This window comes from Prionailurus bengalensis, chromosome B1 (assembly GCF_016509475.1).
Source record: "Prionailurus bengalensis isolate Pbe53 chromosome B1, Fcat_Pben_1.1_paternal_pri, whole genome shotgun sequence".
Taxonomy (NCBI): domain Eukaryota; kingdom Metazoa; phylum Chordata; class Mammalia; order Carnivora; family Felidae; genus Prionailurus; species Prionailurus bengalensis.
The window spans coordinates 50,708,036-50,721,943 of record NC_057344.1 but is presented as its reverse complement, the minus strand read 5'-3'; the positions used below and the strand labels follow the sequence as shown (position 1 = coordinate 50,721,943).

At 37.1% G+C, this 13,908-nt stretch overlaps 1 protein-coding gene across 1 annotated transcript in view; it reads left to right on the top strand.

Annotated features, from left to right (window-relative positions):
• KIF13B (kinesin family member 13B) overlaps window positions 1–13,908 on the top strand; it is a 202,930-nt gene that overhangs the window by 65,999 nt on the left and 123,023 nt on the right. Inside the window, exons 3-7 of the mRNA XM_043565066.1 lie at window positions 2,136–2,148; window positions 6,470–6,530; window positions 7,975–8,067; window positions 9,602–9,782; window positions 13,266–13,353. Of these exons, the coding sequence (XP_043421001.1) occupies window positions 2,136–2,148; window positions 6,470–6,530; window positions 7,975–8,067; window positions 9,602–9,782; window positions 13,266–13,353 (436 nt within the window). The remainder of the gene's footprint in view (window positions 1–2,135; window positions 2,149–6,469; window positions 6,531–7,974; window positions 8,068–9,601; window positions 9,783–13,265; window positions 13,354–13,908) is intronic.

Here is a 13,908-nt window from a genome sequence, read left to right as displayed (position 1 = left end):
TTTAATGTCTAAGTCAGGTCATTTTACTTTTCTGAGCCTTGAGTTTCTCATCTGTAAAACTGGAAAAATTATAGTATCTTGCAAAATTATTGTGAGAATTACATGAAGTAGCATGCAATGTCCCTGGCCTGATGTGGGCGTTTCATATATGCCGGCTCTGTTCTTACCTCCAGCTAGGTTTATAACTAAGCCATCTGCAATGGATGAGAATCTGCTTGCTTTTAAAGACCTATGCAAAGATGCATATATGCAATGGAACATTACATAGTCATAAAAAAGGATGAGATCGTGCCATTTTTGACCACATGGATGGACCTAGATAAGTCAGACTGAAAAAGACAAAATACCATATGATTTCACTCATGTGGAATCTAAAAAAATAAATTAATAAACAAACAAAAAGAATCAGAGCTGTAAATATAGAGAACAAAGTGATGGTTGCCAGAGGGCATGCAGTGGATGGATGGACAAAATGGGTGAAGGGGAGTAAGAGGTACAGGCTTCTTGCTACGGAATGAATAGGTCATGGGGACGAAAGGTACAGCATAGGGAGTATAATCAATGGTATTGTAATAAGGTTGTATAGTGACAGATGGTGGCCCTGATTGGGGTGAGTACAGCATAATGTATAAACTTGTGGAATCATTATGTTGTATGCCTGAAACTAATATAACATTGTTTGTCAACTATACTAAAAAACAACAATAATAACAAAACCCCGAAAAACAGTAAAACCACAAAGATGACAGCATGTGTCAGTGATCTCTACCAGTATTTTATAGGGTCTTTTTGTTGGGAAGTTTTTCCATATCTCTTATTCCAGAGAAATTACTTTCTTTTGTATGTCAGCCATAATTGGCTGTCACCCCAGGATCCATTAGACAAATGTCACTCTTTGGTAGACTTTCCTTGGTATTTTCTTTCTTTTTTTTTTTTAAATTATTTTAATGTTTTTATTTATTTTTGAGACAGAGAGAGACAGAGCATGAGCAGGGGAGGGGCAGAGAGAGAGGGAGACACAGAATGTGAAGCAGGCTCCAGGCTCTGAGCTGTCAGCACAGAGCCCGACGCGGGGCTCGAACTCACAGACTGTGAGATCATGACCTGAGCTGAAGTCGGACACCCAACTGACTGAGCCACCCAGGCGCCCCTTTCCTTGGTATTTTCATGTTCTTATCTGAAATCATTTGATGTAAGTAAGTATTAAAATTTAAACCTTTTTTCCTTAGCCAGAACAGAATTCAGGTTTTTTAAAAAAAATTTTTAATGTTTATTTTTGAGAGGGAGAGAGACAGAACAAGAGCAGGGGAGGGGCAGAGAGAAAGGGAGACACAGAATCCAAAGCAGGTTCTAGGCTCCGAGCCATCAGCACAGAGCCCAACGCGGGGCTCAAACTTACCAGCCATGAGATCGTGACCTGGGCCAAAGTCAGATGCTTAACTGACTGAACCACCCAGGCGCCCCAGAATTCAGTTTTTTAATAGAAGGACCTATATAAAGAGTGAGCTACTGCTGTATCAAAGCAGAGAAAACTACTTGGGAGTGAAATCAGATGGTAAAAAGTAATGAAGGTTTAAATTATATTTTTTACAAGACCCATACAAGGATAAGCAGAATGGATAAAGCAGAAATATTAGGACTTTAAAAACTATCCAGTGCTCAGATGATGCTTCTTCTTCCTGAGAGATACAAATTAGTTTTCTATAAATAAGGACTCTTAGGGGTGCCTGGGTGGCTCAGCTGGTTGAGTGTCCAACTTCTGCTCAGGTCATGGTCTTGCGGTTAGTGGGTTTGAGCCCTGCATCAGGCTTGCTGGTGTCAGTGGGGAGCCCTCTTGGGGTCTCTGTCTCCCTCTCTCTCTGCCCTTCCCCTGCTCGTGCTCTCTCTCAAAAATAAATAAACATTAAAAAAAATTAAGGACTCTACCCTACTAGTTAATAGATATTAATTTAGCCTTTATTTTAAATTGCTATTTGATTTCAAAGTTAATATTTAGTAGTAGTAATAAAAATTTACATGATATTTATTATCATTTTGCCCTTCAAAAATTGTCTTCTAACCAAGAAAAAAAATTTTTTTTTTAACTTTCTTCCTCTTCTTTCATGTCCACAATGACGTCCCTTTTGGAAACTCAGAAGCCAGCCAAAGGTAAGATACTTGATTTATTATAAATGCTTGTGAAGATCTTATGTGTGTATTTATAAGTACTGGTAATTTTCTTCTCAAAAATTTTTTCTGTCACTTTTGTAAAAGTAATGCAAGCTGTCAGCCTGTTCATAAATCCAAAATCATTTATTGGCATAGGAGGAACTGGAGGTTTATGGAAAAGCTGTATTTGTACTTTGACCAATTCTGGCCAGTTTCCTGGCAGCTATAACACAGATTCCTTTTGTGCTCTACTGTTCACCATGGATTGGCTCGAAACTGGTCGTTCCAGACTGTGGTCAGAACCGTGCTAGGCAGACTCATCCATGTTGCTCCTGAGACAGCTGGGGACACATTCCCAGGCCAACAGAAAGCAGTCCTGGCCCACAGGTTTGTCAGGCAAATGTGCTTTCATCTTAGATTTGAGCCCAGATTCTAAAGAAACTTCTGTGGAGCGCATCAGTATCTCCTAAGGAATTCATAGGTGTGCCAAAGTGGGCACAAGGACTATATTTTTGAATTGACCATACTCTGCCATTACTTGGAACTTGTCAGGAAATTCAGATTTTTATCTAAGTTCTTAGAATTTTGTTTTTAAGAGTCTGTGGTTGAATTATAATTCCAATCTCTATTATTGTTGCTAAAATATGTATAGGAATGGCTCTTTGGGACTGAATAATTTTTTAATAGTATAATGTGGCACTGGATTTCTTTATATTTGTAAAATTCACTTTACTAGTTTGATCTCTTCTGTGTACAAGTATTGGATTATTTTTTGTTTTCTTATTTTTTTTGATGGAGCCAGAGACTGGAGATTGCAATAAAGATGTGAGGAAGCATTACATGACCATTTAAAAACTATTCATGTTTTATTTAATTCAGTTGTGTCTTCATGTTTAGAGACAACATTTTGTTGACATAAAAAGTATAGAAGGACCAACATCACATTACTAACATAGTGGTTACTTCTAGGGAGAGGTATGCTTGGTGAATGGGAGACCTTTTATTTTTACTTTATGTTTCTGTGTTATTTGACTTTGTGTTATTTGAATGTGTGCTTCTTTACTGTTATTTGAAAAAAAAGTTTTATTTTATTTTAAGGGAACAATATTTAGAAAGAAAAGGGTTTGTCCTTTAGGACATCCTTGGCTGAAGATTCTTATAATAATTGGAAGATTCCTATATAACAAAATTGCTTAAACTTAGAGACCATTCAACATTGTGAGTAAATAAGAACTAAGTGTTCATTAGTTCCCAACTTTGTACCAGGCTGTGGACTTTCACATAATTTGAGGAATACAGCTAATCCAACCTAATGATGGAGAGCCTAGTGATAAGCAGACCCCAGCTGAGAGGCTGGTTTCCAATCCCAGCTCCCTCACCTGCCAGCTACCAGATTCTTAATTTCTTTATACCTCAGTGTCCTGTGAACAGGGCCTAGCACCTGTATTGACTAGTGGTTTCTGTAATGGTAGCATCTCTACTGCAATTGAGAATTAGAAATGCAATTGTTAAAGAAATCCCTAAATTAAAAAAAGAAAAGGAAAACAAACAAACAAACCCATAATGACTGAGAGAGGAGTGCCATTCTGAGCCTGCTCTCTGGTAAGTGCACGCATATGGGGATGGCACCTTTGAAGTGAGAGCTAAGCTTACAGAACAAGAAGCAGGATAGTTTCTACTTATCCTGATTAAGAACAGAATTAAATAAAATAAGAGATGAGAGTTGAAAGCTAGAACAGAAGAAACCTAATTTGAATTTCATATTTTATTCATTCTCACCATGCTGTAATGATTGTCACTATGGCTGACAAATACAGTTTGAAAAGGACCCAAAATGCAGTTTGCCCCAACCCAAGTCCTTTGGGACCACCTTCCATATTCCTTTTTCTTTTCCTCCTCTCTCTGTTGGAGTATTGCTAACACAGCGAGCCACCACTCTTGACAGATACAGGTCTAGCTTTGGAAAAATGTTGAGGGTCAGTAATGTACAACATAGTGCTTCAGCCGGTGGATGGCTTCTGGGCTCCAGGGCTCCTACCTCTTCCTGGGTCTTGCCAGTCATTGGGCTTCTCCTTGCCTTCTTGGCCTAGCATTCCCATCACTGCCCCCTCCCAGGGAACAAACACCTCCCTGTCTGCTGTTTTGCAGAAAGATAGGGGTGTTCTGATCATTCTCTGCTTTAAAAGTCTTTTTAACCAGTCATCCTGGCGGCTGCCCCCAGGGTGCTCTCATGCCCATTTACTTGTTCTCTTGGTGCTCTCCCAGAACTGCTCTTACCTTTGCAACCATCTTCTTCTGCAGTGTTTTGGCCCCATTCTGCCCTACCCTGTCCCCCATCAGTCTCATTATAGCTATTTTTCAGAGTCTCCATTTCTATCCAGATAGAAACAGGCAGTCTAGCTTTCAAAAACTTGCTCTCCTTTCCCCTCTTCTTCCCCCTTTTGGCCCTTTCCCTTCTTTCGCTCCATCATTTTGAGTTAATTTCAAGTGGGAGGGGGATATAGGCATGCATACTTAATTTACCATTTTAATCTAATTTCCTTTCTTTAAAAATTTTTTTTTTAACTTTTGGAACTTCGATCCAGGTAGTCTTGTGAGTTTACACAGATGCACTCTCTTGGAGGGACAGATAAAATATTTTAAAATACTGAAATCATGTCATCATACTCAAAAACAACATAATGTGGGGCGCCTGGGTGGCTTAGTTGGTTTGACATCTGACTCTTCATTTCAGCTCAGGTTATGATCCCAGGGTCGTGGGACTGAGCCCCTCATTGGGCTCTGCACTGATCTTGGAGACTGCTTAAGAGTCTCTCTCTCTCTCTCTCTCTCTCTCTCTCTCTCTCTCTCTCTCCCCCCCCCCCCGTATCCCTCTCTCCCTCTCCCTCCCTCCCTTTCCCCTCTCCCCTTCCCCCCTTCTGCTCTCTCTCAAAAAAAAAAATTGCTTCAAAAACAACATAATGTAACTTTAGGGACTAGCAGCAAGCTGGGGCTAACGCAATGTTTACTGGACCTTGGGATCAGACACAGGTTCTCAGAAGTGATTAGAAGTTCACCTCTTATTAGATTAGATTAGAGGGGGCCCTGATGTATGGGTGGATGAGGACTGGAGAACTCATCATATGAAAACTGATTTGAGTGAGGCTCCAACATGAATGAAGTCTTAAAGAAAAAGATTTTGGCCACCAACATTGAGCTGTCTGTGGAAATTAGAGGGCGTGGAGACATTGGACTTTGGAAAGACCAAAATCTGGGCTTCAGTATCTGGGAGTGGCCGTGTGACTAGTCATGTAAAGGTGGCCAGAGGGAGAGGAAAAAAACAAGCAACCACGTAAAACATAAAACACAAACTCCCTATTCAGATGCACTTGCAAACTGACATATAAAGGCCCAAGAGGAAAACTGTTATCAGGAAGTGAGGCAGCCGACTCCCAAAGTTGGAGAGTTTGAACTACAGGCTGAAATGATTTTAAAAACAATTACACTTAAAATCCTTAGAGACTTAATTATAAAACATGAAATCAAAAAAAGAAAAACCAATGAAAAAAAGTTAAAGATTGCTAAATAAATAAATATATAAGCAAGCAAGCAAGCATATTTTGGAAAGTAGTAAATGTAAAAGATCCAAACAGAGCTGGTCTGTGATATCTCACCAGGTGGCATTAACCACTAACCACTTTCCAGTGTGTATTCTTACTAAGCTTTTCATCTGTATAGATTTTGGAACAAACATGGGACTGTGGTCCAGACTTTATAACTTTTACATTAATACATGAACATTTTCTTATCAGTGTTCTGCTGATAAAAGCTATGCAGTGTTGTACATGGGTGTGTTATAATTTTTCGATTCTGCTGTCTTGTAACATTTTCAACATGCTGTAGTAATCATCTTTACATCTTAATTCTTTTAAAATACCTGTATTTTCTCTGAGAAAACTAAAACTGTAGAGAATGTATAAAAGCATAAAGAGGACAGAGATCACTAATCTTATGCAGAAATAAATTTTATATGTGTAACTAGGTGTGTGTACATGTATATGTGTATATAATAACCACCATAAATATTGTTTTGTAACCTCCCCCTTTTCACTTAACATTGTGAAGGGTTTTCCATGTGAAATAAAGGTCTATATCATTTATAGAGTATTCGTTGTAAAACTGTACCATAAATAATTTAACTAACCTCCATTGTGAAGACAGTAAGTTATTTTTATTTCACTACTGTGAACAATGTTATCAATGTTACAACATTGTTATAGCATTATAAGTATATTAAGGGTTTATTCTTAGTACATACTATACTGTTTTTATTTTTCAACAGGTGTTTGCATATGATCATTGTTTCTGGTCCATGGATGAATCAGTCAGAGAAAAATATGCAGGTAAGTACAGCATCCTATTAACTACTTACAATATAGAAAAGGTGTTTTTATGTTTTTTCCATAAAGTATGACAGCATTATTTTTTGTATAACTTTAAAAACTATATAGAGAACTTCCTCCCGTCTTTGCTGTTTTTATATTAATCAGGAAATAGATTAACAAGGTGCTGTTCTTGGTATAAGACAATGAAGGTAGATTAATAGGGTACATGGTTGAAGTTATCACACGCATTCCCAGGCCTTACATGGGACCTGGAGTACACTAACCATTTAGATTCTCTTCGATGTCCGTGATGAGTCTAGCGAGGCAGCTTGATATAAGGAAAGATGAGCCAAGGAGAAAAGGAAACCCTTAGTTTAGTCCAGGCTCTGCTCCTACCTGCCTCTGTGACTAGTAAGTCACTTATGTTTCATTGTTTCATTTCTCTCTTTAATGGATTCTCTAAATTTGCTTGGAATTCTGTTATTTTCTTACTCTACTCAACGATGACTGTCTTAAGTTTAGAACTTGTCTACAAGTTTAGGACTACAGCGACAGCCTTCTAATTTCTTTTATTCCCAACTGCTTTTATGACACCTGTTTCTAAGCAGTATCTTTTAAATATTGTCATATTGTATTGGCTTTTGTCATGAGACAGAGTAGTATTACAGCTGGTTCAAAAACTTAAGGTTAGTTTAGTATAGCTGGCCTGACAGATTACTTACAGATTGCTTCTGTATTGGAAATAAGAGGATGATATGCTAATCTGGGAAATTAACTAGGAAGTGGGGCATATTGGAATGCTATTTTTAGCATTCTAACAAACATACTTTCTATGTAAGTATATATATAAGTGTATAACAAACTGGATGCATAACAGCATCCAGGTCTTTCATATTTCATATTATATTCAAGACTCAAAGAGAGGCTGAATGATTTTGTTTGATTATTGACATACTTAATTTAGCCTGTGGAAGAGAATTTGAACCTATTATTTTTGTCCATGATTGAAAGCTAGAAGAAATTTTCAAGATCTTCTCTCTTCTAGCTGGTATGTATTGTAGGCCCTATAATTAAAAATTATCATTGAAGAAAAGGAGAGGAGATTGATATATATAATTGTTTAATTCAGGTTTACTGAGGTTCCAAATATAAACTTTGGATATTTTTAATCATCGTTTACAAAATTAGCAGTTCATTAGCTTTTTGCATTGCAGAGGATTTTTGGCCAGTGTTTATTAATTCAAGTTCATATTATCCAGGAACTTTTTACTCATTTCCTATCCTGGGCTAACTAGAAATACTTGAAAGACATAAGCCTTTGGACACCTTCATCAAGTCCTAAAATCTTGTTTGGAGATCTACAACTTGAAAAAGTGCATTTTTGAGGGGGTTGTTTTTAGTTTTTAAAAAGTTGTTCCTATGTAGTTAAAATATCCTTTCTTATTCTTTTTCTCTCTTTCAGGTCAAGATGATGTTTTCAAGTGCCTTGGGGAGAATATCCTTCAGAATGCGTTTGATGGTTACAATGCATGTATCTTTGCCTATGGACAGACTGGTAATGTTAAATAATATATACTTTTTTAAGCTTTAAAGACTGTAACAGAGAAAGTGACAAAGAGAATACATATTGTTAGCATCTTATCAGTTACAATTGATAAGGAACATTTTGAATTCTGTACTTCTGTGGTTAACAGGAAAGAAAATCTATATAAAGTGAAGGAGTCACTCTTATAAGGGTATGTTGCATAGGTTGTCCAATTGAAAACTAGTCTTTGTGGAAGAATGGTTCTGGGAGTACCTGGGGGGCTCGGTCATTTGAGCGCCGACTCTTGATTTCGGCTCAGGTCATGATCTTATGTGAGATCAAGCTCCATGTTGGGCTCTGCACTAACTGCATGGAACTGGCTTGGGATTCTTTCTCTCCCTCTCTCTCTGCCCCTCCCCCACTTTCTCTCTCTCTCAAAATAAATAAATAAACATTAAAAAAATTAGAATGGTTGTGATATTTTTAAGAGCCAGTATATGATGTGGTTAAAAGAACACAGATTCTGAGCCAGGGTAGCCCAGCTCCAGCCCAGCTCCTATGAAACTTACACCTCAGTTTTCTTATCTGTAAAATGTTGGTAAGTGTAAGCCTTCCTTATAGGGTTGTCACAATTAGTTAACATCAAAAACTTACAGAAAAAGCCTGGTACTTAAGAAGTGGTGTATTGGTTTGAGATATGATAATGATAAATGTCAAGTGATAAAAGCAGCAATTTGTAGAATTAAAAATATGTTTATAAAAGCATTGCTACTAAAGAAGGAATAAGAGTTATACTTAAGTTAGGACTATGCATGATTTAATGTTTTCCTTTCTATTTTCCTGTGTTTTCTAAATTTTCTTTAATGAATATGTATTTTTGGTACAATGGAGAAAATAATTTTATAGTAGAGAAAGAAGATTACTCTGGTTTTTACACTGTTGCCAAAGGGTAGTAAGTTAATTTGCTCTGGGGCCTATAGGGATAATGTGTATTTTTTGTGCTATGATTAGTGGTTGGGAACAGTCACGGTAGTATTCATCATATGGATCTTCCCAGTTAATTTTAGAAAACTAGTTAGACCTCACTTTTTTTCAGTTGTTTTAGGTAATTTTTTAAAAGTATGAAGATGGTTAAATTATGTTTTTATTTTCTTCCTAAAAGGTGCTTATTTTATTTATTTTGAAAGAGAGAAAGTGTGCATGCACAGGGCAGTGGGGGCAGAGAGAGAGGGAGAGAGAGAATCCTAAGCAGGCTCCACGCTGTCAGCTTGAAGCCTGAGGCAGGGCTCAGTCCCACGAGCTGTGAGATTACTACCTGAACCGAAATCAAGAGTTGGATGCTCAACCCCTGAGCCACCCAGGCTCCCCAAAAGTGTTTACTTTAGATTTTACATGTGTAATAGGAAAGCTCCCATATTTGGTTAGTCTTATCATTATACTTGGTATATTTCTTATTTTATTTTGGGCATTTTACTAAGTGCTATAATTTATTATGAGCAATGGAATGGGAGTTATGTATTTAAACTTCTCAGAGACAGTAATAACTATGATTTCCACTTTATAGGATCTGGAAAATCTTATACCATGATGGGCACAGCCGACCAACCTGGATTAATTCCAAGACTTTGCAGTGGACTCTTTGAACGAACTCAGAAAGAGGAAAATGAAGAGCAGAGTTTTAAAGTAGAAGTGTCCTATATGGAAATTTATAATGAAAAAGTTAGAGACCTTCTTGATCCCAAAGGGTAAAGGACTTTGAAACTTTAATGTTATAGCATTAAGGACTAAAACAGACTTCTAAATTGACTTAAGTGAATTTTTTTATATTGAACTCTGGTAGAGTTCTTTGTGCTTTTATCTGTTTATCTAGTTATTGTCCTTGTGACTGTGTTTTCAGTCACATTGAGCAGCTTCCTGCAGTCAATTCTGGCTTTTGAGTTTAGGGCTGAGTTGGGGAGGGAAATATTGTTGAGCCACATGTATTTGCCTCATACTGCCTTTTTTCACATACATCCAAAGCCACAAACAAAAAATACGCAATGAAAATTAAGTTGCTTAGTATCATGAGGGACTGGTATCCTTAATCAAGTGGAGTTTCTTTCTTTCTTTTCTTTCTTTTATAAAAGGCCAAGAAATTTCAGGTCATTAGCCATTTTTTCTTTGCTTGCTGAGAAGGGCATAATCAGAGATTTGAAACCTGGACTTTAGGATAGTTAATTTTAAAGATCCCCAGAGAAAAAGAATGTCCCATTTTATGGCATAGACTTTGAAAGAGAAGTGGTTGGAAAGTATTAGAAAGCCTTAGAAAATGCTGTTCTCACTCTGCAGTCATAACTGAACCTAATGAGGAAGATAAGTATCTGAGGAAATCTGTCCATTGCACAGTTTTCTGAGTCAGATTTTAAGGAAGTGCAACAATGGTGAAAAAGAAACAGATAATAACCACAGCATGTGGTTTATAGATGTGAGAACAGTGTTTATAAGGTCAAAGAGCCACATGAACTGAGGCTTATAATGTGGAGTTACAAGGGGATGCATAATTATGCTTGGATGAAGAAGATGATCAAAAAAAGGTGGTCTTAGAAGCAGTGAATCATAGTGATGCTCAATCGTAAGAAAACGTGTCAATCCCTCACTGGTATCTGTTTTCTTTGTCAAAGGTAATGATCTTCAGTCCTTTCACAATGACATTCAATTGGCACTTAGTGTTTCTCTGTAAAACTTAACATTTAGGGGCGCCTGAGTGGCTCAGTTGGTTAAGTGTGTGACATCGGCTCAGGTCATGATCTCACAGTTCATGAGTTCGAGCCCCGTGTCAGGCTCTGTGCTGACAGCTCAGAGCCTAGAGCCTGCTTCGGATTCTGTGTCTCCCTCTTTCTCTGACCCTCCCCCAGTCATTCTCTCTCTCTCTCTATCTCTCTCAAAAATAAATAAACATTAAAAAAAAAAAAAAACCTTAACATTTATTGAATGATCATTATTACATGCCGAGCACTAGGCAAGTTGTAAAGGAAGATCTCACAGTGTGGACAGAATGAGAGTTTTGGAAACAAGTAATTATAATACAGTGCAGTGATGCTTTTAAATTATGAAGGAGGCTTATATAAAATAGGTGAGGGGAAAGAGGGAATGAGGAGAAGGGAAGAGTCCACGAAGAGTACTGGATGATTTTTGTGCTGAGTAGCAGTTTGTCCACTGAGAAGTTAGGTGAGAACCATTCAGGCATAGGGGACAGCCTATGCTAAAAGGATGGAGGTATAAGACATCACTTGCTTGGAGAGTGACCCCACTGTCCAGGGTGGCTGGAGGACCCTGAGCATGGCTGGAGGGCACTGAGCATGAAAATCTAAACAGGGAACCAAAGGAGGCCAGAGGTAGGAAGGTTCTAGCTTAAGTACCCACATCTTGCTGAATACTGTGTCCTTGTACTTTTTCTGCATCTTCACCTCAGTGAAGAGCATCACTTTCTTTGAGATCCCAAAGTTCTTCTTGCCAGGAATTCTTAGCTGACTGTGTATTCCACATTGCTTGTGTGCAATAGTTCCAACTTTTATCCACAGTTTGCCTGGAGTCTTTAATAATTTCTTATGTTTGTCTTGTATATAGTTAGTATTTAACAGCATGGGCTTGGGGTTCACATAGCTCTGCATCTGGGTCCCTCTAATTGTTACCTATTAAGCAAATTTCGTATGCTTTCTAGGCCTCATTTGTACAGAGGGGATGATAATATTACATAATATTGCAGAGGGCTGTTGTGAAGATTGGCTGGGATGATACACCTGAGGTCTTAGAACAGTTACATAGTAAGTGCTCAGTTAGCTGCTGTTGTCTCCTCCATGAAAGTTTCTTGAGGATTTTTGTAATGTTTCTGAAGAGTTGAAGTGAATAGAATTAAAAACTCTAAAAGTGATCCCTTTTCAGTGAAAGACTGTCTGAGAGAACTTAGTTTTTTAAATCAAGTACTGATTTTATGAATTCAGTATCTACTGTGTGTAATGATGTAATTATGTTGTTTTATACTCAGGAGGTAATACAGTACACATTATCTTTAAAAGAAAAGAAAAATTAAAGGAAAAAGTTATAGTATATCTTGAGATCAGAATTAAGTCAAATATTTGTTCTATATTTACTTCATGTACAGTTCTATAGTGGTAAGTGAAATTTTTGGTGGTTGATCCTAGGGTGCTAGAGGATTCCAAATCATTAGAAAATCAGTACATAAAATAAGAATCACTTGTAATCTCACCAGCAACAAATATTCTTTTTTTCATTGTAATGTTTATATTTAAAAAAATTTTTAATGTTTATTTTTGAGAGGTGGGGGAGGGGCAGAGGGGGGCGGGGACACAGAATTCGAAGCAGGCTCCAGGCTGTGTGCTGTGAGCACAGAGCCTGATGAAGAGCTGGAACCCATGAACTGTGAGATCATGACCTGAGCCGAAGTCAGACGCTTAACCTACTGAGCCACTCAGGTGCGCCATTGTATTGTTTATATTTTTTAAGGAGCTTTTTTGAGAGAGAATTCATGTACTATACAATCATCAACAAATATTCTTAATGTTTTTTGGTTGATGTATTAAGTATGCTGTATGTTCTAGGTTTTGGCAGATTCCCCTTACGGGGTTTATTAGTTCTTTGTTTTAAGTGGTATTTATTTATTTTTTAATCATGAATAAGTATTTAATTATACTGAATCCTTTTCACTGCATTTATTGAAATGATTGTGTTTTGTTCCCCATTTAGTCTATCAGTCTAGTGTGATAATGGGCATGAATCAGTGTTAAAACAACCTAGCAGCCCTGGGATCAGCCTAATGTTACATTTTTAAATCATGATTAAATTCAGTGTATTGGCTTGTTTGTTTTTATTCATGACTGAGATTGGTCTGAGCTTTCTTGCACAGTTAACATTTATTGAGTTCTGTTCTTTGTACCACTTTCTGTGAAATGACAAGTAGATTGTTTGTATTTATTTGACTCTGCATTCTTTGTGGTAGGAAATAGACATCCCACAGTGTACCCTTTTGAGTGATGTGATATTTTACCACATTATGAAGTTTTTCTTACCAGTCAAGATTTTAAATTTTGGTTTAGATTCTTCTTGAATCAAGTTAGTTGGTTCTTTTTACTTGGGATCTTTATTGAATTCAGTGTATATTTTTATGGAGGACGATTGAGTCCTTTTAAAAACACGTTATTGTTTTAAAATTCTTTCTTTTTAATGAGCAGAAGTCGTCAAACGTTAAAAGTCAGAGAGCACAGTGTGTTGGGACCCTATGTCGATGGACTTTCTAAACTGGCTGTCACAAGCTACAAGGTAATAACATCCTTTATGTAAACTGCTTACAGTCACTGTAGCAAATTACTTCTTGTTTAAATTGTGATGATGATTTTTCTTGAAATTAAAAAAAATTACAGTAGTATTACTTAAAAGCTACTTTTTACAAAAATCTGTCTTGAAAAGCTATGTATGGCTATTAGGACAGTTTAATTTTGAGAGAAGGTTATACACGTTTGTCAAGCATACCTGGTCATCTGTTGTGAGATACATATTTTTTCATATTTTATGAACTCTAAAATTGTGATATTCCTTATGGTTACATCTTAAAATTATAAATGGCAGCATTTTTCTTCCCTAGCAGTACATAAAATAATGAAGTTGCTTATGATTTCATTGATTTAGTGAAATAAAATATATGAATTGGGTAGTTGGAATTCAAAGTCTGTTTCTAATTTGAGAGGATCACGCATTGGTCTTTTATTCTCTTCATTTTCCAACTTCACACTTCTGCTTTGTGTGGATCCATCAGGCTTTGCGTGTTGGGGAAATGGGGGTGGAGTGAGATGCTGTGATGTCATGTACCTTGGATTA